Source organism: Talaromyces stipitatus, genomic scaffold (assembly GCF_000003125.1).
Source record: "Talaromyces stipitatus ATCC 10500 scf_1105507295541 genomic scaffold, whole genome shotgun sequence".
Lineage (NCBI taxonomy): Eukaryota > Fungi > Ascomycota > Eurotiomycetes > Eurotiales > Trichocomaceae > Talaromyces > Talaromyces stipitatus.
Genome location: NW_002990115.1, coordinates 4,025,534 through 4,045,212, shown reverse-complemented (window position 1 = coordinate 4,045,212; position 19,679 = coordinate 4,025,534). Strand labels below are relative to the sequence as shown.

The 19,679-nt window shown below is 46.0% G+C and overlaps 9 protein-coding genes across 13 annotated transcripts; 5 read left to right on the top strand and 4 right to left on the bottom strand.

The window, feature by feature from the left end:
- The first annotated feature begins 341 nt into the window (after nucleotides 1-341).
- Nucleotides 342-1,041, top strand: TSTA_038310 (thioesterase family protein, putative). Its single transcript, XM_002481013.1, has 2 exons — nucleotides 342-538; nucleotides 616-1,041. The coding sequence occupies exons 1-2, from the start codon at nucleotides 437-439 to the stop codon at nucleotides 1,030-1,032; spliced, it is 519 nt and encodes a 172-aa protein (XP_002481058.1). The 5' UTR covers nucleotides 342-436; the 3' UTR covers nucleotides 1,033-1,041.
- A 45-nt stretch (nucleotides 1,042-1,086) lies between these two features.
- On the bottom strand, nucleotides 1,087-3,196 carry TSTA_038300 (secretory pathway gdp dissociation inhibitor). 2 transcript variants are annotated; one of them, XM_002481011.1, is made up of 8 exons: nucleotides 3,061-3,196; nucleotides 2,977-3,001; nucleotides 2,862-2,921; nucleotides 2,765-2,792; nucleotides 2,370-2,715; nucleotides 1,757-2,311; nucleotides 1,453-1,710; nucleotides 1,087-1,401 (listed from the first exon to the last, which is right to left on the bottom strand). In XM_002481011.1, exons 1-8 carry the CDS (start codon nucleotides 3,104-3,106, stop codon nucleotides 1,310-1,312), a joined length of 1,410 nt encoding a protein of 469 aa, XP_002481056.1. In that variant the 5' UTR covers nucleotides 3,107-3,196; the 3' UTR covers nucleotides 1,087-1,309. The 2 variants fall into 2 exon arrangements, with proteins under 2 accessions (XP_002481056.1, XP_002481057.1); XM_002481012.1 differs by having other exon boundaries at nucleotides 1,453-2,311.
- Nucleotides 3,197-3,372: 176 nt separating this feature from the next.
- On the bottom strand, nucleotides 3,373-4,472 carry TSTA_038290 (mitochondrial 54S ribosomal protein YmL4). Its single transcript, XM_002481010.1, has 3 exons — nucleotides 4,051-4,472; nucleotides 3,828-3,994; nucleotides 3,373-3,765 (listed from the first exon to the last, which is right to left on the bottom strand). Exons 1-3 carry the CDS (start codon nucleotides 4,403-4,405, stop codon nucleotides 3,556-3,558), a joined length of 732 nt encoding a protein of 243 aa, XP_002481055.1. The 5' UTR covers nucleotides 4,406-4,472; the 3' UTR covers nucleotides 3,373-3,555.
- A 483-nt stretch (nucleotides 4,473-4,955) lies between these two features.
- TSTA_038280 (NOT2 family protein) lies at nucleotides 4,956-7,607 on the top strand. 4 transcript variants are annotated; one of them, XM_002481006.1, is made up of 8 exons: nucleotides 4,956-5,095; nucleotides 5,396-5,503; nucleotides 5,578-5,719; nucleotides 5,793-6,343; nucleotides 6,392-6,450; nucleotides 6,503-6,774; nucleotides 6,829-7,183; nucleotides 7,242-7,607. In XM_002481006.1, the coding sequence occupies exons 1-8, from the start codon at nucleotides 5,083-5,085 to the stop codon at nucleotides 7,332-7,334; spliced, it is 1,593 nt and encodes a 530-aa protein (XP_002481051.1). In that variant the 5' UTR covers nucleotides 4,956-5,082; the 3' UTR covers nucleotides 7,335-7,607. The 4 variants fall into 4 exon arrangements, with proteins under 4 accessions (XP_002481051.1, XP_002481052.1, XP_002481053.1 ...); XM_002481007.1 differs by lacking the exon at nucleotides 6,829-7,183; XM_002481008.1 differs by having other exon boundaries at nucleotides 6,503-7,183.
- Nucleotides 7,608-8,013: 406 nt separating this feature from the next.
- TSTA_038270 (nuclear condensin complex subunit Smc2, putative) lies at nucleotides 8,014-12,021 on the top strand (the record flags this gene model as incomplete). Its single annotated transcript, XM_002481005.1, has 5 exons — nucleotides 8,014-8,084; nucleotides 8,192-10,349; nucleotides 10,404-10,778; nucleotides 10,828-11,501; nucleotides 11,562-12,021. 5 exons carry the CDS (start codon nucleotides 8,014-8,016, stop codon nucleotides 11,824-11,826), a joined length of 3,543 nt encoding a protein of 1,180 aa, XP_002481050.1. The 3' UTR covers nucleotides 11,827-12,021.
- A 136-nt stretch (nucleotides 12,022-12,157) lies between these two features.
- On the top strand, nucleotides 12,158-13,563 carry TSTA_038260 (AMFR protein, putative). Its single transcript, XM_002481004.1, has 2 exons — nucleotides 12,158-12,681; nucleotides 12,776-13,563. Exons 1-2 carry the CDS (start codon nucleotides 12,397-12,399, stop codon nucleotides 13,067-13,069), a joined length of 579 nt encoding a protein of 192 aa, XP_002481049.1. The 5' UTR covers nucleotides 12,158-12,396; the 3' UTR covers nucleotides 13,070-13,563.
- TSTA_038250 (DNA replication complex GINS protein (Psf2), putative) lies at nucleotides 13,379-14,514 on the bottom strand (the record flags this gene model as incomplete). Its single annotated transcript, XM_002481003.1, has 2 exons — nucleotides 14,232-14,514; nucleotides 13,379-14,083 (listed from the first exon to the last, which is right to left on the bottom strand). Exons 1-2 carry the CDS (start codon nucleotides 14,343-14,345, stop codon nucleotides 13,379-13,381), a joined length of 819 nt encoding a protein of 272 aa, XP_002481048.1. The 5' UTR covers nucleotides 14,346-14,514.
- A 212-nt stretch (nucleotides 14,515-14,726) lies between these two features.
- Nucleotides 14,727-16,754, top strand: TSTA_038240 (glucosyltransferase (Die2), putative; the record flags this gene model as incomplete). Its single annotated transcript, XM_002481002.1, has 2 exons — nucleotides 14,727-15,594; nucleotides 15,646-16,754. Exons 1-2 carry the CDS (start codon nucleotides 14,802-14,804, stop codon nucleotides 16,752-16,754), a joined length of 1,902 nt encoding a protein of 633 aa, XP_002481047.1. The 5' UTR covers nucleotides 14,727-14,801.
- Nucleotides 16,755-17,098: 344 nt separating this feature from the next.
- On the bottom strand, nucleotides 17,099-19,359 carry TSTA_038230 (uncharacterized protein; the record flags this gene model as incomplete). Its single annotated transcript, XM_002481001.1, has 4 exons — nucleotides 17,099-18,308; nucleotides 18,368-18,940; nucleotides 19,002-19,266; nucleotides 19,332-19,359. The coding sequence occupies 4 exons, from the start codon at nucleotides 19,357-19,359 to the stop codon at nucleotides 17,099-17,101; spliced, it is 2,076 nt and encodes a 691-aa protein (XP_002481046.1).
- Between the last annotated feature and the right edge of the window lie 320 nt (nucleotides 19,360-19,679).

The following is a 19,679-nucleotide window of genomic DNA, read 5'->3' as shown; positions in this document are numbered from 1 at the left end:
TAGCAAAACATGAAGTTCGAGGTCAGGAACGGAAATATCAAAACGCGCCGCAAATGCAGACACGTGATTGGCTGAAAAGGAAAGAGGTCTCCATCCATTTCCTTTAGAGATTCAAGCCACTCATCTATCTTATCGCGCGATAAATACGGTATAGACTCTATACTATAGAGTCCATAGGCACAGGTATCGTGATGACTTATTCGCTGATTACTGATCACCAACTCTATTTGGGCAATGATGCTCAATACACTTAGTACCTCGGCACAATCTACTATATGTAAAGTACATTTCCTAGCCGGCAGTCTCCCGTCCATGACTTCCTCCGAAAGATGCTCTCAGCTGCACAAGTATTCTGCAAATCAACCAAGGACAATTGAGGTTGAATGAAACTATATATATTTTAGGCGGGATATCATCCGTGATTATTACTTGGACAATGGGTGTTGACAGCGACACCTCCGCTCCGAAGCCGGAAGGATTCGCGAAGAGTTTGGACGCGAGGGGTTTGCAACTCCTGCAAATAGATGCAGAACACGGGGTGAGATACAAACAGAGATCGCAAAAAGAAGAAAGAAATACACGAATCCGCGGAATAATTGCTAACTTTCCTATCAGATATGGAGCATAGATCGAATCAAAACCAAAATCCGCGTCGAATCCGCAACTGAAGGACCTCCAGCACGAGCTACATTCAGATTATTCGTTACACCAAACATGTGCAACCCAATGGGTAACTTGCATGGCGGATGCTCAGCAACCATCATCGACATCCTGACTTCACTGCTTGCACTGAGTATCTCAAAACCGGGTGTCTTTGAATTGGGAGGAGGGGTTAGTCGGAATTTGAATGTTACTTTTTTAAGACCAGTGCCTGCAGATACTGATATACGGGTTGTTGTTGAGGTTACGCAGATGGGGAAGAGGTTTGCATTGATGAGGACGGAGATTAGGCGGGCTGAGGATAATGTGGTTTGTGTGCTTTCGGAGCATCAGAAGGTTAATATTGATCCGCCATCGAGGTCGAAGTTATAACGGTTATACATACATGTGTATATACTATATAGATTAGATTGTGTGGTTCTTAATCAAGACCGACATCCATGGATTGCGACGATAGTAGCTAAGTTCTAGACTAAGTGTGATTAAGAGAAGGCGATGGAGATGGACGAAATAAACGATCATTATATGCTTCACGAAGGATCAAATCACCATCTGTTTCACTCTTCCACTATCTTAGAAGAGCCATATAACTACCCAATCTTGGACTTCACATGCTTCCATAGCGCCGGGAGCGGGGGATAAAAATAGTCTATTCCTCAGCAACCAGATTTTGGCCCTCGCGAAGACCCTCAACGATAAGCTCATGGCCCTCCGCACGCTCGTAGATATCGCGGACGTCATCTATGTACTAGTTAGAAAATGAACCACAGTAGTGTTGGGAAAACTGTTTACCAGTGGTTGTTTCAAAGTGTGAAGTAGCATCATAGCTCTTGGAAATGAAAACATTGTCCTTCTTGCCATCATCGAGAGGCTCGTACAAGGGAATTGGCGGGCCCATGAACTTCTCCTCGATCTGGCCGAGTCTCTGGAAACCGGGTTCAAGTTCCATATGATGGTTTGCCTCACCCTCAGCAATGGTAGAGACAATAGCCACATAATAACCCTTGGGGCAGACGTTGTGTGCTGAGGAAACCATGGCGATGTAGATATCTGAGCATGTTAGATTGATGTTACAGGATCTGGGATGGATACTTACCGTGCTTGCGTCCGACCTGTGATTGAGGAATAATGAGCTGAAGCGAATCACTGCCGTCGGTCTTGTCGATAGGATGCTTTAGAATGCAAATAGCCCTAAGGACATATCCAGTAATCTTGACCTTATTAGGGAAGTAAGACGGATCGGCAATAATCTTGGTGGTCTTTGTTGTGAATTTCATGCCCTCGCCAGCCTCGTCGCGTTCCTTCATGGTTGCTCGAATACCAGACACTTTTCCATTCTCGTCGTACAACACCTCATCAACGCTTGTGTTGAGCATATAAGTACCGCCGTAAATAGCCGATAGACGTGCAAAGCCCTGAGGCAGCTCTCCAAGACCATATAGTGGGTAAATGTATGGTGACTTTCCGTAGCGAGCCATTGAATTGACGTACAAGCGGATACGGTTGATAGTCTCAATCACTCTTCCTTTTGCGGTAATATAATCATCCGATGGGAACAAAGCCATTGAATGGCCGACAAAGTCGCGGGTAGTCGCTTCCAAGCCGAATTTATCGTACACATCCTTCATGGTGGCAGCGGACAGATTGAGACCTGATAGTTCAACGATTAGCAAGTCGCACCTCCCAAAACCACAAATTGAGGAATATACCTTGGTGAGTACTTGGGTCATCTTCCTTGAATTCTCCAACCCACTCCAAGAACTTCTTTGCTCGTCTCTTCTCAAAGAGACCCATAAGAGACGAACGCAACGCTTCCCCAGCATCTGAAGGAACCTTGGCAACGGTAGCTTTGGGGCCTTCTCCTTGTTGCACGTAGCTTCCCGCAATTTGTCTGAACTCTAGGTATCGTGTAACGTCGGTAGAAACCAAAATGTTTGTCAATTCACCGTTTGACATGAGCAGCTTGGGGATCAGGTCCACGTTCCAGTCGTTCACTCGGCCATATTTCTTCCATGGCTCCTCGCCAGGGCGAACGTTTCCGTATGTTTTGAATAGCTGCGACGAGTTAGACTTTGTTGTGATTTAGGGAATTTGTCGTAATTACCGTCTCGATATTGACAGAGGCAGCTTCGCTATGGAGATATTAGCAATTTCTGGTGATCGTGATGATGTGATCGTGAATAAGGGGGTCGTTAGCTTACCCGCCATAGTGATCGTTACGATCAATGTGAAGCACCTTCTTGCCCTTGACACTCAGGACACTTTTAAATTGTCAATCGTTCCGTACCTTTCGAACATATTCGAAGTCTGACTTACCCGGAAAGAACACATTCAGTCAAGCCTGGGAACATGCATGTCAGTCCAAGAAAGTCGCTGCGGGGTAGAGCTTCATCATCATACCGGTGCCTAGCACGACGACATCATATTCGGGGGCAATCTCATCCATGGTGATGATCAAACTGCGGGAACTGACAACGAGAACAAGAACACAGATATTACTGTGTATAATAGTCGGGGTTTGAGTAATGTGCAGGATAGAAGAGGAAGAAGTTGTTTATTGCTGTCGCACTAGCAATAGACTAGGCTTGTCCCATACGGTAGCTTAGACCTCGTTGGGGAAGTCCCCGCTCCAACCCAAAAAAGCGGTGGCATGCTGGCAAATTGTTTCCTTACCATGCCATAAGCAGCAGTGAATAAGGAGATCGCCAAAATATCGAGCATCCAATTGAATTTGTATGGGTCTAATAATACACAGGTCTTGGAATAGCATAAAACAGGCAGTGTTGATACAAAATAAGCTCCAGGGCGTACAGAATGTAGCTTCGTCAGGGTGGATTCTTCGAATATTGGAGTATACCATTATCAAGTATGTTAATTATCAGTCGAGGCTCCAAACTAAGCCTCTGGCTGTGTTTCTGGCTTCTTTTTCTTCTCCGCTCGTGACTGCCTCTTTGCCTCTAATTTTGCTGCCTTTGCTGTACGCTCTTTCTGGAGTTCTGTCTGCCACTGCTCCTCCGCTTCCTTCAGCCATATCTGTCGCGCATCTTCCCAAGCGTACCATCGTTCTCGGAGTACGTGCTTGATTCCTCTCTGAGTTGCCCGGACCTATTGTTGGTATTATGTTAGGGAACTGACCAAAAAAGCTGTAACGGACTAAGGTGCCTTACCACGCGATCACGATCAATCAACTCTGCTTCTCCAAAACCCGCCTTGGCACGCTCTCTCTCCATGTTTGATGTAGCAATGCGGTTGCGCTCCTTCACACAAACCCACCATAGACAGTGTAGATCCTCCCAGGATTTTCCTCGTAATTCTTGAATTGACCACGAACGACCTAATCGTAGAACAAGTTAATCAACCGAACTGGTCAAAGGCGATGAGAATACATACCGTGCGCAACATCGTATTCTGGTGTGCTCATGGGCATCCTATCGGGAGGGAAAAAGGCCCAAAGGCCATGGTTCGGATTGTTCTCGCGAGGTGGGAGATTTTCTTTGGTTACAGGTACGGGTAACGGAAATTTTGCAACAGTCAATGGATATCGTGGGCCTGTTCTGTGTATGGCGGAAACACCACGTTGCTTGCTCTTATCGGGGAAATGGCGAGCGGCATTGGATGCTGTAGATGAAAAGTTCGCTGATTGAAATTTGCCATGTACTGCAGGAGCGAGGAATGGCGGAGGGAGCTCTGCGGACAGAGGGGTTCCCAATTGACGAGTTAGTCGGACTACCGATTGGCGATTCATTGTGATTCTGGATGTTGATATCTGTATTTATCCAGTATCGTTGTGTCCCCGACAACCTCCCGTGGTTGTTAAAATGCGCGGCTTGACGGGCAACATACAAATATACATTAGCGCTTAAAGTCACGTGATCATCTGTTTCGGGAATCAGACTGGAAGTCTAGAACCCAACAGCCTTCTTGTGATGAGATATTTACTAGTCGTATATGATGGACCAAGTGATCTAAAAGATATGTGACCGGGTACTAAATTGTTGACTTGTACAGTGGCCTTTTAAGCCGTATACAAGTCAACACAGGGCCAAAATAGCTTGCTAGCTGAACTATCGCATAAATATTAAAGCTCTATTCAAACCTGGTACGTGTCGAACAATGTAGGAAGAAATATGATGTTCAAAGGCAACTGTCGATGTTAAGGGCGTTCTCTGAGCTCGAATTCTAAAGAAATTGTACAAGCCATCTTCTGATTGGCCCATGCTTACAGAAGAAGCGCGCGGCTAAGACGAAGGCGGGCGGCTATTACTCCTCGCGCTGCAATCGCTTGAGGAGCGAGCACCGCAAGCTTGTCTGAACAAATCTCAGAAACTCTGGTTTTTGAGCAGTTTTACTGGAGCTCTACTGATTTATCCACTTGTTATTCAAACTCGATTCTGTCAGGTATTATTGCGACTTTTTCTCAATATGAATAGGCCAGGTCAGTTGCTGTCCTCCCCCACCATATGTCCTTGCGACGGTACCACTGTACAATGCGTTTGCATAATCATTCATATTTGCGCCATCACGATGTTGTCTACCTTCGACATAATGTTCACAGCCCTTATGGGATGATTGATTCATCAGTCAAAAACACTGCTTTACCCAAAAACTCCTACTGGTGGTATTCTCTTGGATGGCCCACATCACATTCACAGATTTGCTTTGTTGTAGCTCAAAAATCAATCAGCTATCGTCGTCTGCTGAACTAAAAATACTGATTTGTGTGAACAATATCTAGGACCAGGCCCACAGCCACTAAGAGGCATGCCCGGATTCCCCTCACAACAACAGGCACAAGCTCGCAATGCATCCATGGCCACGAGTCGACTACCCAATGGAAAAATAGGTGCGCTTGATTGAATAATGACAGCAATAGTCAAATCGAGTTTGGCTGACTTTGTCGAAACTTTGCACGAATAGGGTCGAATGCGAACTGGAACTTTGGTCTTCCTATGGGTGCAGCTCCAGGCTTGCAAAATCATCAGCAGCGAAATATCGGGTCAATGGGATCGTTCGCACAGAGCCTTGGTGGCTCACAACCTGCCACACCTCTAGATCTTTCGTATGTCATTCTTGGGCACTTTCTCGAATACGCGATTTTGGACGGAATAGATGGCTGATATTTATGATGCAAGTGAATTCCCTTCGTTATCGGCTGCACCACAACAAAACCAGGCTCAATCCTCTGCTCAAGCAGTTTGGGCAAATGCTGGACAACGAGCGACCCAACAAACCCCGGCTCAGAGACAACAGCCCCCTTCCAGTCAACCTCCGTCGCGAGCCTCTCAAACCCAAACACACTTCACTCAACAACAACAGCCTCATGACGATGTATTTCCATCTGGCGCTCAATTTGCGAACCGGCTAGATGACTTCAGGAATGGTGGTCAGGGTATCAGTGGCCAGCTTGCAGGTGGTGGACAGCCGCAAACAGGAAACATCGAAGAGTTCCCGCCATTAGGGAGGAACGCCGCTGATATTCCGCCGGGAGGAATTTCTCGCATGAACGACATTGGGCAGGAGCGGAGGGGCTCGGTATTACAAAGTACAGGATTTGGAAGCTACGGCCCTGGCTTGGCATTCTCAAATCAATCACAGTCTGCACAAGCCCGAAACATCATGAATTCAGCTTTGAACGGACAGGAGAATAATCGTGTTATGTCACCGGGAACGACGGGTTCTGGAGGTGAGTTTATCTTGCATCCTGTTATTAGTGTTATACTGATGGAAGTAGCTCCACGCATGTCGAGATCTCCGCAAGGGCCAAATGGCGTATCAGCTCAGGACAAAGAAGTAGGATTCGCTCCTTCTGCGCTTTGATTGGAAGTGAATTAATCAGGTTTAGGACGGCGATAACCGTGGTCTTCGTTCTGAGAGCTTTCCAGAGCATGAAAACAGTCAATTACAACAACGTCAATCACAAACTGGTGGACTGTCATCGGATAGCCAAGATCCAAGTCAAAGCACGGACCAACCGCCGTTCTCTCAAATGAGTGAGCTAGACAAGTTCGGGCTTGCAGGACTGCTGAGAATGATACATAGCGAGAGCCCGGATGTAGCCAGTCTCGCCGTCGGACAGGATCTCATGACTCTGGGACTGGACCTCAATCAGCCCGAGTAAGTTTATCTTCTTTGAACTACTTCGCCATCATTGACTAATCCTTATAATAGGCCGCTACATCATTCCTTTGCGTCACCGTTCGTGGCTTCTATGTCTGCAGTTCCTCTCGAGCAAGACTTTGCAATTCCTAGCTGTTACAATGTCCACAATGTGCAACCTTTACGATCCCGGATACCCAGCTTCAGTGATGAGACCCTCTTCTACATTTTCTACAGCATGCCGCGTGATGCTATGCAAGAAGTTGTTGCCGAGGAATTGATGGGCCGTAAATGGCGGTATCACAAGGTTGAGCGCTGCTGGCTCACGAGAGATGAGAACTACCCAGGTCCCGTTGATGTTGAACGAGGTGTGAGTGAACGTGGTGTCTATCTATGGTGGGATCCAGCTTCTTGGAAGAAGATTCGTGTATGCTCTCCCCCGATTGTCCTTTGTACGTTCTTGGAAGCTGATTATTGTTCTCTAGCGCGAATTCATACTCCGTTATGAAGATCTGGATAACAGACTTGATCCTGGCCGGGGTATTCAGCGGACTGGTTTCCCCCCTCACGCTTCATAGTGGTGGTCTATTTGATGCTTCGTGTATTTATCATGTGCGTCTATTGGGTAGCATGGGAACGAGCGTTTAAACGTTTGGTTATTGGCGTTAGTACTGGGCAAAGGTCTCCCATTGGGCAATGTGGGAACTACATTATTCTATGGTTAATGATGAATATGCCTGGTGTTTGAAAAGAAGATGCATCGCATTCGCAGTTTTTGCGCTTGCTTCAATGATGAATCCATTGCGACCATGATTTTAGTAGATATATAGACAAAATACCGTTCTGCCACGCTGTTTAATGAATAGTAGAGGTCCTAGTAAGGGTTCTTCTTATTCTCCTTATCGGCATGTTGACAGCTCAAAAGAACAGATACATCATGCTGGAGATGCGGGGCGAAATATCGCTTACCTAATTAGCACGTGATCGCTAGCCTCGAATAGGCAAACCATAAACAGTTTTGGTGGGCGGAACACTAACACAAACTCCATCAAATCAACACAAACTGCGACCGGTCGCTGCGAAAAACAACCACGTTCAACAGCTGCGAAGCTGTCTCCTTACAGGCAATCTTTATACTGATTTTCCTTTTTAGTATATCTTTGATCACATTCTTTTTTTAGGAGTAATCGCAACGATGCGGATTGTGGAAATAATTATTGACGTAGGTCTTTCTGTTCTCCTGCCATGGTAACCGTGATGTATGATCATGCTAACCATCAAATACAGGGCTTCAAGTCGTACGCCGTCCGAACGGTCATTTCAGGATGGTATGATTTGAATTCTATTCGTCTTCGCGAACAACTAGAGACAGACGGTTTTCGCGACACGCGCGAGATGGGAATCGAGCGGTCACTGATGCTTTTCTTTCGCGCAGGGACGAATCATTCAACTCAATCACCGGTTTAAACGGTAGTGGGAAATCCAACATTCTCGATGCCATTTGTTTCGTCCTCGGTATTACGAATATGAGCACCGTGCGAGCGCAAAACCTCCAAGATCTAATTTATAAGCGTGGCCAGGCTGGCGTGACAAAAGCCAGTGTAACAATCGTTTTCGATAATCGCGATAAAGCCAAGTCGCCAATTGGGTTTGAAGAATATGGCAGTATATCGGTTACGCGACAAATCGTTCTTGGTGGTACCAGCAAATATCTCATTAATGGTCATCGCGCGCAACAACAGACAGTTCAGAATTTGTTTCAGAGTGTGCAATTGAATATCAACAATCCGAACTTTTTGATTATGCAGGGTCGAATTACGAAGGTATTGAATATGAAGGCTGTTGAGATTCTGTCCATGATTGAAGAAGCTGCTGGTACTCGAATGTTTGAGGATAGGAAGGAGAAGGCAGCCAAAACCATGGCAAAGAAGGAGATGAAAGTTCGCGAAATTGAAGGTCTCCTAAACGAAGAGATTGAGCCGAAACTTGAGAAACTTCGCGGTGAAAAGCGTGCTTTCCTGGACTTTCAACAGACACAAAATGATGTTGAACGTCTCACTCGGTTAGTGGTTGCTCACGACTACTTGAAGAGCAAGGATCGGCTACAAGTTGCTGGCGAAGAATATGAAGCGAAGAAGCAGAAAATACAGACGCTCGAAGATAATGCGACAAGGCTTAAGAACGAGATTACACATCTTGAGGAAGATGTCAAGCGCGTGAAGGCTGTTCGAGAAAAGGAACTTCGTAAAGGTGGCAAGTTTCAAGCTCTGGAAAATGAGGTCAAGGAACACTCCCACGAGCTGGTTCGATTAGCCACTGTTTTTGAGCTGAAAAACTCCAGCATGGCAGAGGAAAAGGAGAAGAGGAAAGCTAGCCAAAAGAGCGTTGCCGAGCTAGAGAAGTTACTCAAGGATAAGAGGAAGATTTACGAGAAACTTCAAGCCAAGTACGACGCTGCAAAGGCTGAATTTGATGCTCAAACTGCGGAGGTAGAGACAAAGGAGGAGTTGCTTCAGACATTGCAAACTGGTATTGCATCCAAGGAAGGCCAGGAGAATGGCTATCAGGGACAATTGCAAGATGCGCGCAATCGAGCAAGCGCTGCTGTAACAGAACAAGAGCAAGCCAAACTCAAGATGACACATCTTGAAAAGAGAATTAAAGAGGAGGAGCCTCGTGCTAAGAAGGCAAAGGAACAGAACTCCGGTCTTTTGAAAGACTTGGAGTCACTCCGTGGACGGGCCAGTAAATTAGAAGCTGAGATGTCCAAGCTAGGTTTCGAGCCTGGCAAAGAAGAAAAAATTTATCAAGAGCAATCAAATTTACAGCGCGCCATCAGAGAACTCCGAGAAAGAGCGGACGGAATGAATAGGAGGGTAGCGAACCTTGACTTCTCTTACTCAGACCCACATCAGGGCTTTGACCGGTCGAAAGTCAAAGGTCTTGTTGCCCAATTATTCACGCTGGACAAGGACAAGACTCATGCGGGAACCGCTCTTGAAATTTGCGCTGGTGGTCGATTGTACAACGTAGTTGTTGACACTGCCGAAACTGGCTCTCAGTTGCTTCAAAATGGCAAGCTTCGCAAGCGCGTCACCATTATTCCATTGAATAAGATCTCCTCCTTCAGAGCCTCAGCCGAGAAAATAGGTGCTGCTCAAAAATTGGCTCCTGGAAAAGTTGACCTTGCTTTGTCACTTATTGGATATGATGACGAAGTATCTGCAGCGATGAACTATGTCTTTGGTTCGACGCTCATTTGTGAAGATGCACAAACCGCAAAGACAGTTACATTCGATCCGAGTGTTAGGCTGAAGAGCGTCACCTTGGAGGGAGATGTATATGATCCGTCCGGAACACTATCTGGTGGCAGTTCGCCAAACTCCAGTGGTGTGCTTGTAGTCCTTCAAAAACTCCATGAGATCACGAGAGAACTGCGAAGCAAAGAGCGACAGTTGGCTGCTTTGCAAGAGACTATGGCGAAAGAGAAAAAGAAGCTAGATGCTGTGCGGTCTTTGAAACAAGAGCTTGATCTGAAGAATCATGAAATCAAACTTACAGAGGACCAGATCAACAGTAACAGCTCATCATCGGTAAGTTGCCAATGTTTTCGTCTGATATATAGGGCTTTGCTAATATTCAATTAGATTATCCATGCCGTTGAAGAGATGAAGGAACAAATCGAGCAGCTGAAGAAAGACATTGCTAATGCCAAAGCCCGGCATGTCGAGGCTCAAAACGATATCAAGCGAATTGAGAAGGATATGAAGGAGTTTGATAATAATAAGGATGATAAACTTGCGGAACTCCAAAGATCACTCGATGCGTTGAAGAAGAGTCTCAGCAAGAATTCTATTGCTGTCAAGACACTGCAGAAGGAGCTCCAAGCCTCGCGTCTCGAGTCTGAACAGGCTGGAAGTGATCTTACTGCCGCGGAGGAACAGTTGGCTGAAGCCGATGCTACTATGGAAGCTCAAATCGAGGAGATTGAGACACTCAAGAAGGAACAAGCCAGGATCAAGGTAGATAATTCATGCTTTCCTTTTGTAGATATCTTACTGACTTGTTTAGGATGCGCATGACATTGCCCAGGCACAATTGGAAGAGGAACAAGCAAAGTTGACCAGCTTCGACGACGAGTTAGATGATCTCGAACAGGCAATCCGTTCCAAGAACGCGCGTATCACTGAGGAGGGTCTCGAGATGCAAAAGCTAGGACATCACCTCGAGAAACTTCACAAAGACCAACAAGCGGCAGCACAGATGGTTGCAAACATGGAGAGTGAGCACGAGTGGATCGAGGAAGAAAAAGATAGTTTCGGCCGTCCAAACACTCCTTATGATTTCCGAGGTCAAAATATTGCAGAATGCAGATCAACACTACGAAACTTGACGGAACGTTTCCAAGGGATGAAGAAGAAGATTAACCCCAAGGTCATGAACATGATTGACAGTGTCGAGAAGAAAGAGATCGCCCTCAAAAACATGATGAAGACGGTCATCCGCGACAAGAAAAAGATTGAAGAGACCATTATCAATCTAAATGAGTATAAGAAAGAGGCTCTACACAAGACCTGGACCAAGGTCAATGGAGACTTTGGTCAGATCTTCGCCGAACTCCTTCCTGGCAGTTTTGCCAAGCTTGATCCTCCAGAGGGTAAAGAAATTACAGATGGTTTGGAGGTTAAGGTCTCTCTAGGAAAGGTCTGGAAGCAAAGTCTTACTGAGCTCAGTGGTGGTCAACGGTATGTTCTTTATGTCACATTCGTGGTGGTATTTTCCAAGTCTAACTTCATTCTTCTCAGGTCTCTTATCGCCTTATCGCTTATCATGGCACTTCTACAATTCAAACCGGCTCCGATGTATATCCTGGATGAGGTTGACGCAGCCCTGGATTTGTCACATACACAAAATATTGGACGCTTGATCAAGACGCGTTTCAAGGGTTCGCAATTCATTGTCGTTTCCCTCAAGGACGGTATGTTCCAAAACGCCAACCGCATCTTCCGGACGAGGTTTAGTGAGGGTACAAGTGTTGTCCAAGCATTAACACCGGCGGACCTAAAATGATCACTGTGTTTCCGTTAATGGTTCATCTTTGATTATGTCTCGTTTTTCTTGATGAATGGGTCTTTTTGTTTGGATGAGCAAATTGCTTTGGCGTTAGACGGATGTCGTTAATTGTACATGGACTTTGCATATTCATATTGATTATCATATATCATATTGGGACGCGCAATGAAGAGGAATGGATTTCTGGTTATCATATGCCCAAGTCTTATTCAATAGATCAAGAAATATTCAGTAGTGATAAGATGAGGCCTCGGTGTACGAACTCCGAGCACGTGAGCATCTAGCCGCCTGAGGCAACGTCGCCACCCCGTCGGTATTGCCGCATTCCGACACTCCAGAAACAACAGACAAGTCTGCGGCTGAATCCAACAAACTCGCGCCTGATTCTCTAGATCCTGTAGCAGGAAGTGGTAGTGCAGCTTAGGAAGCCCGACGAGTCTCAACACCATATCACAATCACTATCGCTATCGCTATATCACCATTCTCCTATTCGAACTTCACCTTCGGGCATCGGGCCGCGGAAACCACATCTGACATCACACCATACCCTCAAACACCTCAACAAGATGGTCGACGAGGAGCCGTCCATCAACATCCCTTCCCTGCTTACACTGGCAGTTGTCTCGTTTTTTGTTATACGATGGTTCCTAAGTCGGGACGGCAGCAGCAACGGAGCAAATGGTTCTGCTCGCGCACGCGGTGGTCGCATGATCGATCCCGCGCAGGTTGAGCAGATATCCCAAATGTTTCCTCAGTTGAATCGGCGGGATATCATGTGGGATTTACAGAGGAATGGGGGCAGTGTTGCGGCGACTACGGAACGGATATTGACGGGTCGAGGGCTGGATAATGTGAGTTTGTTTTTTGTGTCCTTGGACAGGACTCTCGCAGCGCATACTGGGTGCTTTCTACAAATTGCTTAACTGACTTGTCTCACTTGCACAGCCTCCACTGTCGTATCAACCGCAGATTCCACAACCTGCGACCCCCGCTACAACTGCTACGCCTACCCCAGCCGCAAAGTCCGGATCTCAAGACCTCATCTCACGGTACAATCTAAGTCAGCGAATCTCCGAAGAACAAGAAATTTCATCAAAACCGGAGAGTGCCTGGTCCCAGAACAAGAGCGAACGTCAACGATTGTTACAGAAGCGGAGGGATGATATGATTCTGGCGGCACGGAGGAAGCTTCAACAGAAAGATCGAGAGGCGTCTCATGCTACCGGTCCTGCCTTCTAGGCGTGCTCAATTGACTTTCGGGTTGACGGTTGCAACTGTGTTCCGTGTATTTGTCTAGTTGCTATGCCCCCCTTTCTGGGGTCTGTATATGTCCCCTGAGTTGGACAGCATTGTTTTAGCGCATTCTGTACGGCGTCTTGGATGATTTAGCATAATTAACCTTTTTTTGTAGATGCAATGATATCCGGGTATTAGCGCCAAGGAAGAGACTGAAGGACTCCTGCTAAACGAGTAACGTCAACCATGTTAAACCTCAATCCAACCAACAAACGCCAGTGATAAATGCGAAGTGCAGTGAAACCGGTCATTCTAGAACTGCATATCGTCATCATCTTGAGTATAGCCCTGAATGGACCCTTCTTCAGCAAGTTGTTCCCTACGAGCCTGCTCGCGTGACGCGCCGATTTTCCGTAGTCCCTCAACTACTCCCGCGACAAATCCTCTCATTTCACCAATTTCCATAGCTCCAACGCCTGTCAAGGACACACCACCGCCAGCAACTGCCGCGGCGTCTAGCGCATCCACGCGCTTTCTCATTTTTGACATTCGTACTTCTCGTAAATCTTTCAATAGGCGTCGCACCTGGTCGGGTTCAGTGAGGTCATCGCTCGCAGCATCTAGGAGCATATTTCCGACTTCGAGCCAGTGATATGGTAGCGCGATTTCTCTTTCTAGATCTGATGCTTCCGAGGGCGTCAACGCAGTGTTTTGCGGGAGGAACGGTGGTGTTGGGTAGTAGCGTTGACCATCAAGGGTGTACTTCGGTCGCAGAGGAGCGGCCGATTGTCTTCTGCTATCGTCGCCTGCTCTGCGCTGGCCGGGAAGCTGAGGGGGCGGTGAGAATGTATCTGTATATTCTTTGGTTTCCGTCTCAAATTGGAGAATGACTTGTAGACATTCAGGATGTAACCAATGCGGCGGGACGATGTTTACACGCCGCTGTCTTTTTAAGAGGATTGCGAGCCAAAGAGGAAGTGTTGCGCGTTGTGGTGGTAGTAATTTTTCCGTTGGACCCTACTCGCATTGCCAAAATCATATTAGCATTGTACCAGCAAATAGTCTTCCTCGTATGCAGCCCAGGCATCAATGCGCCAGCACGGAATGTAGAGCTTCAACCTCAGTCCGCGGGGATGAAAGTGCGGGGTCAGAATCTCGCACGTACAGATAGCAATTCTAGTCCTTCTAATCGTTGTCGAGGGATGACTGTGACCATTTCCATCTCCGAGAGAAACTCTATTTCTTGAGGTGTCAGGCCTCGTTGTAATGGGAAAGCCATCGATGGCGTGTAACTTTGGTGGAGATTTCAACGCGCCGAGATGGATTGAGTTGATTGTTTCAATTGGCAATGTCGTATGGGATGTGCTTTTGAATTGTGATTGTGACTTTTGTACGTGCGGGGAAAGGCGATATATCGTGTTTATATCCCTATCATTGTTATCGATCCATGTTGTTCAAGCCAAAATTTCCAAGTTTATCTCTGTTCAAGTTATGCTTGATTCTTTTTGCGGGGCGGTAATGTTGCTCTGTTTGCGCCGTTTGCATCGCTCTGAGCCAACGGGAGCTGCGGGATTTGTTGTTCAACAAACATCATCTCACACTTTTTCCCACCATCACAACCATGCTATAGAGCTTATTGAATGTTCGGAAGGGTCGGAGACCAATGTGCAGGTCTCAATGTTTCGGTATTTTATTCCATTGCCAATCTGAATTAAGGAAGAACGCATAACACACCATGAGCTCTCCTCAAGCTGAGACCGGCCTTACCCTAGCTGGCCGGTACTTAGTGCCTTTTTTCTTGCTTTCCTTTATGTTATGGAGGAAGCTGGTAAACGATAATGTGCAAGAGTCCTATCTTGATGAAGTTTTTCATGTTGGCCAGGCTCAAACCTACTGGAGACATGACTGGTTTAAATGGGACCCTAAAATAACTACTCCGCCAGGACTATACCTGTGGTCTTACTTTGATTGCGCAGGTCGTACGTTGCTTCGGGGATCTTCCGAGGAGGTTGATGTTTTTGATCTTCGTTCTACGAATTCCATTGCGGCAGCTTTTCTCCTACCATGGCGCCTTCAAACGTTATTGGACTCGTTGAGAAAAGAGCAGAATACTCGGGCAGCTGGAGCTTGGCTTAGCCATACTGTTCTGAATATTTGCTTATTCCCTCCTTTGTTCTTCTTTTCTGGGTTGTATTATACCGATATACTTGCTCTGATTGTCGTGATTCAAGCATATATCTGGGATACGGAAAGATCGGATTCCAACGGTCAGAAAAAGACCGCGGTTGATGCTATACGGGGTCATGTGTCACTCAAAACTTTGGCTTTCGTCGGAATTGGATGCATAGCTCTGGTATTCAGACAGACGAATATATTCTGGGTATCTGTGTTCATGGGTGGTTTACAGGCCGTTCGCACTATTCGCCAGAACACGAAGCCTTGTGCAGTTACTGGTGCAGTCAATATTGTGAGAAAGAGCTTCCAAGCTCAACTGTATGACCCGCTTGTAAGTGAAGCAAGCTTTATCGGTATGTACTTCTTGAGGCAATATATCAGTAAAGGTTCTTAACATGAAGTAGACTATTTCAAGACCGCATTGTCCTTAGCATGCGGTGCTCTGAGCGAGTTGCCTCTCCTGGTAGCATCCATTGTTCCGCACCTCACCATACTAGGCGCCTTTGGCGCTTTTGTACTATGGAATGGTAGCGTCGTCCTGGGGCATAAGGAGTTCCATACAGCCAGTATCCATTTACCCCAGATGCTGTACATCTGGCCATATTTCGTCTTCTTCTCGTTTCCTTTCCTTTCGATTGGCGTTTTAAATGCCATTTTGCCTCGCCGTTTTATCCCAAAATACCTCGACTATAACTTGAGTAATGGCAATAGACTTCCATCAATACTTACGGCCTTGACTGTCATCCCCTTGATGCTGGCAGCCGTGCATTTCAACACCATTGTCCATCCTTTCACTCTGGCCGACAATCGCCACTACGTTTTCTATGTTTTTCGACTTCTGACTAGGTATCACCCTGCTGTCAAATACGCCGCTGTCCCGGTGTACTTTCTCTGTGCATGGTCTGTCATTACCGCTTTTGGAGTTCTGTCACCTCCTTCGAAATCCTTGCAGTTGCAAATAGCTACTCCGCAGGATGCATTTCCTTCGTATCCGGAGACCCAACAAAAGTCAAGCAAAAGAGAGGAGAAAGAAGCAAAGAAACAGCAAAAGAAGCAAGCATCAAAATCCAAGTCCGCTTCCACCGCTGCTAAATCTCCATCAAAACAACAAGCTCAGCAAGCTCAAGTGCTCACACCCGAAATCCTAGCCAAGATCCAAGCACACGTTGCACTACGACAACAACAGCGCGATAATCAACAGATTCGCATCAGTTTTGTGCTCATCTGGCTCATTGCGACCACGCTCTCTCTTATTACTGCACCACTCGTTGAGCCCAGATATTTTATTATCCCGTGGGTGATGTGGAGGTTGCATCTCCCACGCCAGCCGACTCCGGAGGTGTTCCAGAAGCAACAACAACCGAGCTTTAAAGCGCAGTTTTTTACTGCGTTACCTGAGATTATGGAGACGGTTTGGTTTCTGTTTATTAATGCCGTGACTGGATATGTGTTTCTGTATAAGGGTTTTGAATGGCCTCAGGAGCCAGGGAAGGTTCAAAGATTTTTGTGGTAGAGCATCTTTTTTGTTTTTCCATATTATGTTTTTTTAAGCAAAATGTATTACTAGATCGTCAAATTGTAACACCAAAGAAAAGTGAAAGTCAAATCATGCATACCATCCTTCGCCATATAACTCCATACTAGTACCTGTGAATAGCCATAGAAAATATCAAATAGGTGTCCATACCTGTCTGCTATAACGCAGGTGGACTTTCGACAACCATCTCCGCTTCCGCTACCCAATCACCTCCGAAGCATCTGACTCCTGCAGAACACTCATTCAATGTTGTCGTTCCCGAAGCTCGATATTCTCAGACATCGTATTATCTCAAGCGCCATATGGCCGGTTTCGTCCTTTTACTCGATGTCTGCACCATGCTTAACCAACACACGAACCCAATCAGGATGCTTCTCAGGCAAGGTTTTCATGTACTTTGCAAGATTGAATGATTCATGATTCACAATAATTTCAATCGCCGAGTCAACATAGTATGAAAGAGCAGTGTTTAGTGGTGTTTCATAGTGTTCAGGGGGCATGTCACTTGGAGTAATGCGACCATCATGATTCCAGTCTGCTCCTGCATCAAGAAGAAGCTTAATAATCCCACTGTCTGTAAAGTAACCTGCTGCCAGACCTTTGATTGCGCAATGAAGGGCAGTGTTTCTGTCAATTATTTCGTTGATATCGACACCATCAGAGATGAAGGTCTCGAGAATGTCACGACAGCCAACAGCAGCTGCTAGCAATAAGCAATCTGCCGGCCACGCTTCCCACTCTGGGCTACCAATCTCATAGCAAAATGCTATGACTGATGTTTTATAAATACCAGTACATTTGAGAAAGACTTCGGGAGTAATGATCTTTGGGTAGCCTATGCATGTAACGATAGGGTAATGGCGGTCATTGGAAGTAAATCTCCAGGCCAGGATTCGCTTCAAATAAGGTTCCAGCTTTTCGAGGCGTAGCTGGTCGAGTATGGTGCAGAATTCTTCCGAGCTGCCGGAAAGTTTAATGATATGACTATCGAAATATCTAGCACAGTAGAAGAGGCATGTGTCCCAAATGTCCTTTGGCGGTTCAATGTCGAGCGTAAGGTGCCGGAGACACATTATGGACATTCTGGCATCTCCAGTCTCTTTGTCAGGGAAGAAGTCCTTCAGTTCGCTCGGAATAGGTCTTCTTGGATGTGTCATGAAGTAATGGAGTGACTGGTGAATGGGTTTCACGTCAATCATATTCAGATCTGGCACGTCTAGAAGACCAAATGTAATGTCATTCAGAGTTGCGGCGTCATAGTAGTTTGTCTTATTTGCATTTGCTTTGAGATCTAGTGACACTGCATCGATGAATGCTCCGGAAGCCAGCGGTCTCATAGAGTGGAAGGCCCAGAGGAAGCAATTTTGAGCCAGAGTCCTGGTCACTCTTGGCAAGGAATTTATTTTTCCAAATATAAAGAGATATATATCCTCCAGTTCAACCGGACACGATACTGATTCCAATTGCCTTTTGATATCAGGTCCCGGCGTTCGTGCCAAGTCATTCAATTGAAGTTCAGCAGGCAGATACCTGAATAAATCAGAGCCCATCAGAAGAAACTCGCAAGTGTGATAAAAAAAAAAACTTACAGGTTTTTGGAATTATTGATTACAGTTGTGATAACATGTTCTTGGAGTTCTGGATCAATATGACCGAACTCCGTTGTGACTCGATGCTTCACCAATTTTCTAATATCCTGCTGTACAAAAGGGTTCCTAGTATGAACCTGTAGTACTCCATGATGACGAAATGTGTGCAAAATATCGGGATCCCTGCGGCTGGCAACCAAGATCTTCAGATTGTCGCTTTTGTCGTCTGCGAATTCGCACACCAACTTCAGTATTTCCTTACGGCCTTTACCCTCGTATGCATCCAAGCCGTCGAAGACAATGAAAACATGCTCAAAGAATTGCGAGCATTTGAGAAATAGGGTCTTAAGGTCGTGGTATGTGGGAATTCTTGCAATCAACCTGTAGTCACTGTACAATCCCACTGCTGGATCGGGGAGTGATGGTAGCTTCCAACATAGCTGCTTAACCAGGCTGGACATCACTTGTACCGTATCATACTGCGCGTTTGTAGTTCCTTGGCCGAAGTACGCATATACGACCACATCTTTCGAGAAGTTGTCGTCTTGGGTTAGATGATTGATAGCCACCGACCTGTTGCGGTTAGTATCATTTAAGCCTTCATATAGAATTTGCCAGGAACCTCAGAACTTACGCAAGTACACTCTTCCCAGTTGAGACTTTAACATCAAATGTTAGTCTATGACGCTGCTCCGTCAAGAATAAGAGAGAGTGGGATGACACACAACCGCCGTTTAACCATAAAACTTGAGAGGAGTGGCCGGCGAGCCATTCCTTGAAAATGCCATTTCCAAGTAACCATGATCCGGTGTCTTCACATCGTTTGCTACAGACCTCTTCATGGACTGCTGTAAAGTCAACATCAGAAATCCACTCGAGAAACGCTTGTCTTTCTTCTTCTGTTCAGTAGAAATGAGCATCGGAATCTATTTTCAACATCTTGTAAGTAATAAATGAGACTTACGGGCGTCAGAAAACTGGTTTACCCCCATTTCTCATCAAATGTCGGTATCTGCTCTAGACTGAAAAGTTGAAGCATATTGCCATTCAGATTTACCGCAGGTATAAATACCTCTTCATGTCGTTTCATATGATTACCGAGGGAGTGATTCATCAGCTATAATTTTTGGATGATCGAGTCATACAAATGACTCATAGAAACCTCTTTGCTGTACAAAATCGTCTAATGTCTGATGTCTGACAAGTCTGTTTCAAGGTTGGCTTGTAAACCTTGCAATGTTGAACCTCCTGTTTCATTTGTGTGAAATATCTTTGTGAGACCTCCATGAAAGATCTTTGTGTTAGTTTGTAA

Excerpts from the sequence above, each read along its gene's own strand:
- TSTA_038260 (XM_002481004.1), top strand. The coding sequence starts at position 12,397 with ATGGTCGACGAGGAGCCGTCCATCAACATCCCTTCCCTGCTTACACTG. Across the intron at positions 12,682-12,775 it reads CGGGTCGAGGGCTGGATAAT|CCTCCACTGTCGTATCAACC; the intron begins GTGAGTTTGTTT and ends TCACTTGCACAG.
- TSTA_038290 (XM_002481010.1), bottom strand. The coding sequence starts at position 4,405 with ATGAATCGCCAATCGGTAGTCCGACTAACTCGTCAATTGGGAACCCCT. Across the intron at positions 3,995-4,050 it reads AGAATACGATGTTGCGCACG|GTCGTTCGTGGTCAATTCAA; the intron begins GTATGTATTCTC and ends TTCTACGATTAG. Across the intron at positions 3,766-3,827 it reads TGATTGATCGTGATCGCGTG|GTCCGGGCAACTCAGAGAGG; the intron begins GTAAGGCACCTT and ends TACCAACAATAG.
- TSTA_038310 (XM_002481013.1), top strand. The coding sequence starts at position 437 with ATGGGTGTTGACAGCGACACCTCCGCTCCGAAGCCGGAAGGATTCGCG. Across the intron at positions 539-615 it reads AAATAGATGCAGAACACGGG|ATATGGAGCATAGATCGAAT; the intron begins GTGAGATACAAA and ends CTTTCCTATCAG.
- TSTA_038280 (XM_002481006.1), top strand. Across the intron at positions 5,504-5,577 it reads ACTACCCAATGGAAAAATAG|GGTCGAATGCGAACTGGAAC; the intron begins GTGCGCTTGATT and ends TTGCACGAATAG. Across the intron at positions 6,775-6,828 it reads CTGGACCTCAATCAGCCCGA|GCCGCTACATCATTCCTTTG; the intron begins GTAAGTTTATCT and ends TCCTTATAATAG.
- TSTA_038300 (XM_002481011.1), bottom strand. The coding sequence starts at position 3,106 with ATGGATGAGATTGCCCCCGAATATGATGTCGTCGTGCTAGGCACCG. Across the intron at positions 2,793-2,861 it reads CGTAACGATCACTATGGCGG|CGAAGCTGCCTCTGTCAATA; the intron begins GTAAGCTAACGA and ends ATATCTCCATAG. Across the intron at positions 1,402-1,452 it reads ACACTTTGAAACAACCACTG|ATGACGTCCGCGATATCTAC; the intron begins GTAAACAGTTTT and ends ACTAGTACATAG.